This window comes from Alligator sinensis, unplaced genomic scaffold, assembly GCF_000455745.1.
Source record: "Alligator sinensis unplaced genomic scaffold, ASM45574v1 scaffold1416_1, whole genome shotgun sequence".
In the NCBI taxonomy this organism is placed as follows: domain Eukaryota; kingdom Metazoa; phylum Chordata; order Crocodylia; family Alligatoridae; genus Alligator; species Alligator sinensis.
This window is the reverse complement of record NW_005842714.1, coordinates 579,828-583,052: the sequence shown is the minus strand read 5'-3', so window position 1 is coordinate 583,052 and position 3,225 is coordinate 579,828. Positions and strand designations below refer to the sequence as shown.

The 3,225-nt window shown below is 50.4% G+C and overlaps 1 protein-coding gene across 1 annotated transcript in view; it reads left to right on the top strand.

Moving 5' to 3' along the window:
* The first annotated feature begins 2,409 nt into the window (after nucleotides 1–2,409).
* CREBBP (CREB binding protein) overlaps nucleotides 2,410–3,225 on the top strand; it is a 190,440-nt gene continuing 189,624 nt past the window's right edge. Inside the window, exon 1 of the mRNA XM_014524970.1 lies at nucleotides 2,410–2,463. Within this exon, the coding sequence (XP_014380456.1) occupies nucleotides 2,410–2,463 (54 nt within the window). The remainder of the gene's footprint in view (nucleotides 2,464–3,225) is intronic.

Below are 3,225 nucleotides of genomic sequence, written 5' to 3'. Positions count from 1 at the left end.
TCCTGCTCGTCTCCAGCCCCCTGCTCCTTCCGCTGCTTGTAGCCAGCCTTGGGAGGGACCAGGAGGCTGAGACTGCCCCTGGAGACATTCCCCTGCTGCCTCCAGCCCCCTGCCCCCCTGAGGCTGGAGAAAAGCAGGGGAAGGAGCAGGGGGCTGGAGACAGCCACAGAAACATTCCCGTTGTCTCCAGCCTCGGGAGAGCAGGGGACAGCAGGGGAATGCCTCCAGGGCTGTCTCCAGTCCCCTGCTTGTTCCCCTGCCGTCTCCAGCCTCCTGAGGTCCCCCCCCCTCCAGCCCCCAACCCCCTGTTTACCTGGCAAAAGCTGGGTCTGGGTCCCTGCAGCTTGCACCACTGCCTACCCAGCACAGGTAGGCAGCATGCTTCAGGAGCAGAGAAAGGGCCAATCATAGAAATGCTCTGGTACTCTGCCAGAGCATCTCTGGAGGACTGAGCCTCCAGTTGCCTGACGGCATGGTCCCAGCCCCAGTTTTTTCCCCCGGGTTTTTGTTTGACCCCTGGATATCCAGGGGTCTCATTTTCTTGCAGCACAGGGAACATTTTTTCACTCCTTCAGTGCCCCTTGCCCTGCCTCAAAGGGGTTTGAGATGGGGCAAGAGGCACATGTGCACTCGTCTGGATGCGCCCAACTTGTTTGCTGGGGTGAGTTTGGCTGGTGCTGTAGTGAAGTTTCATAGTTGTCATAGGCAGGAAAGACTGCTGGGCTCAGGTGACCCCAGCAAGGTGTGTGTCAAGATGCTTTTTGAAGTTCACCAGGGTGGGTGACTGTACCACCTCATGGGGGAACCTGTTCCAAACCCTCGGCACTCGACTGAAGTAGTAAGTAGTCTTCCTGGAGCTATACCCAAAGGATGTGTGAGTTACTATGACCCCACTGGTGGATCCTGTAAATCCTTATCTGAATAAGAAGTTTTGTCCTCATCTTCTGAATCAGCAGATGTTGAGTCAGTACTGGAAAACAAATATTGCAAAAAAACCCTAACGACTGATTAAATTATTAGAGTGAACACCTTGTATTCAAGACAACTAACCACTGATGGTTAAATGGGAGAGTTTTGGGTAAAGAATTAGGCCATCATTCAATATTCACTGCTTGAACATTTTGAAAATGGCGTAAGTTGTAAGGAAGTTGAGAGCACTGTGATCCATTGTTGCTTGTGACAGACAATATGACCTGATTTTAAAAGAGCGTATGCAATTCATAATTTCCTCAATGTTAGATGTCCTTAATTACTGACAATTGAAGAGCAATGAATATACTGTTACCATTATGCTGCCTCCAGTTTAAAATAATGGACATATGAAAATGTTTCTGGTCCCAGACTTTGGGCATTCTAGTAGTTACTGAGATCCTTGGAACTGGAGTTGTCTATTGTGAATCTTACAGGACATGATTGATTTTCTTGAGATTTGAAAGACGGAATTCAGAGCCATAACAGTGCAGCTTGGCACCAGGGGCAGTTTTAGCACACATGGTAGTGCTGGACGCCATGCTGCTGGTGGTAGAGGTGCAGCCAACCACTAGCCATGAGCTGTAGCTAGTTATTTCTGAATCTCTGCCCCTCCCAAAAAAAAGCAGAGCCCACACCTCTGGCCCCAGGTGCCCCTGCTCCCCCCCGGGGCATTTATGCTACTGATATAATTTAACAAAAAATAGTAATTATGCGCTGGAATATGCATTAGTAAGGAATTATATAGCAATAGGAATAATATAGGTATTGGAGCCATTAATTTAAAGGAAACTACTAAGTCGTGCTATGGCTGGCAGCCATATTAAGTAATCCCTTTAATAACTAAAGAAATTCATAAAAGTAACAAATATAATGTAGCAACTGATAAAACAGATTTTTTTAAAAATGGAAATAGATTATTACAGCTTTATTTAAGACACGTAAAATCTAATATATCCAACTAAAGCAATGTATTAACTCATCTGTACAATCAAGAGATCTTATGTTTGTTGCCCCCATCCACCTTGTTTTCTACCACCTCCACTTTTTTTGCCTTAAAATTATATTACAAGTAGTTTGACAGAACCAGTGTTTCTGTGTGCACTTCTGCCACCATGCAGAGGCAGTGTGATGGCTCTCTGCATAGAGGCAGCAAGAATGTGTACAGGTAAATGTTTGCTGGGGAAAGTTTGGCTGGTGCTGTAGTGAAGTTTCATTGTTGTCATAGGCAGGAAAGACTGCTGGGGTCTCCCTTAGACCCTTATGTACGCCCTGATACTGCCTGAAGGTGGGCAAGTGCTGAGCAGCTGGATGGGCAAAAACATGGGGATCTTGCATGACAGGTGTGTTGACAGGTGTTGGGGTTCTGAAAGTGTGAGACACATTTCCAATGGCAATGTGTGGCAGGTACGCGAACATATCACAGGGTCATTCAGGATTATGGAGTATCGGCATATGGAATATGGGGGAGCATGGAGGAAAGATGAGCTGGAGGTGTGGGAAGTTCTGAACCCTCTAGAGAGGCAAACTGGACAGGAACACTGTGGGGAAGCAAAAGGTGAGAAGTGTGGGTGGGCACTGTAGGATAGGAAGTAGGTATGGAGGAAGGTGCTAGGAGGTTTGGACCTATAGGTAGACAGTATAGCAATTGCTCAATCCATGTTACACAGAGGCGGATGCCTGAGCGGATGATGGTGGGCATCACAGGAAGGTGGAGAGGGAGGTGTAGGCATAGGGTATTACCGGGGGAAGGCAACAGGGTGAGCACTCTGCCTCGGGCAGCGTGTTGGAGGGGAGCAGATGTGTGACCGGTGAAGACCAACCTGTGTTCAAAGCGATCTAAGATTACAAAATTGTCCGTGTAAGTTAGTAAAATCTGCCGGGTGCTGCCACGGGCGGGGAGGCACCACCTGGAGGCAGAATGGGGGTGAGCGCTGAGGCGAGGTGGGGAGAAGGCAGCAGGGCAGGGAGGACAGGCACTTACTGGCCGACTGGCGGGGACATGAGGTGCTCCAGGGGCAGCGGGCGGTGGGGACCATGGCGTGGCGGTGCCCGGGGGCAGGGTGCCCACAGCACAGCGGCCGTGCGAGGGGCGCAGGGCACAGGCAGGAGCCTCGGGGGGCGCTGTGGCTACAGCGGCGCGCGCCGGGCGCCCCATATTTGCATGGCTATTTGCATACTCTTCCCCCTCCCCCGCCCACTCCGGCCGCGCTCGGCTGTTTCCGCGGCCGCTCGTGTCTTTCCGGCGATGGCGGG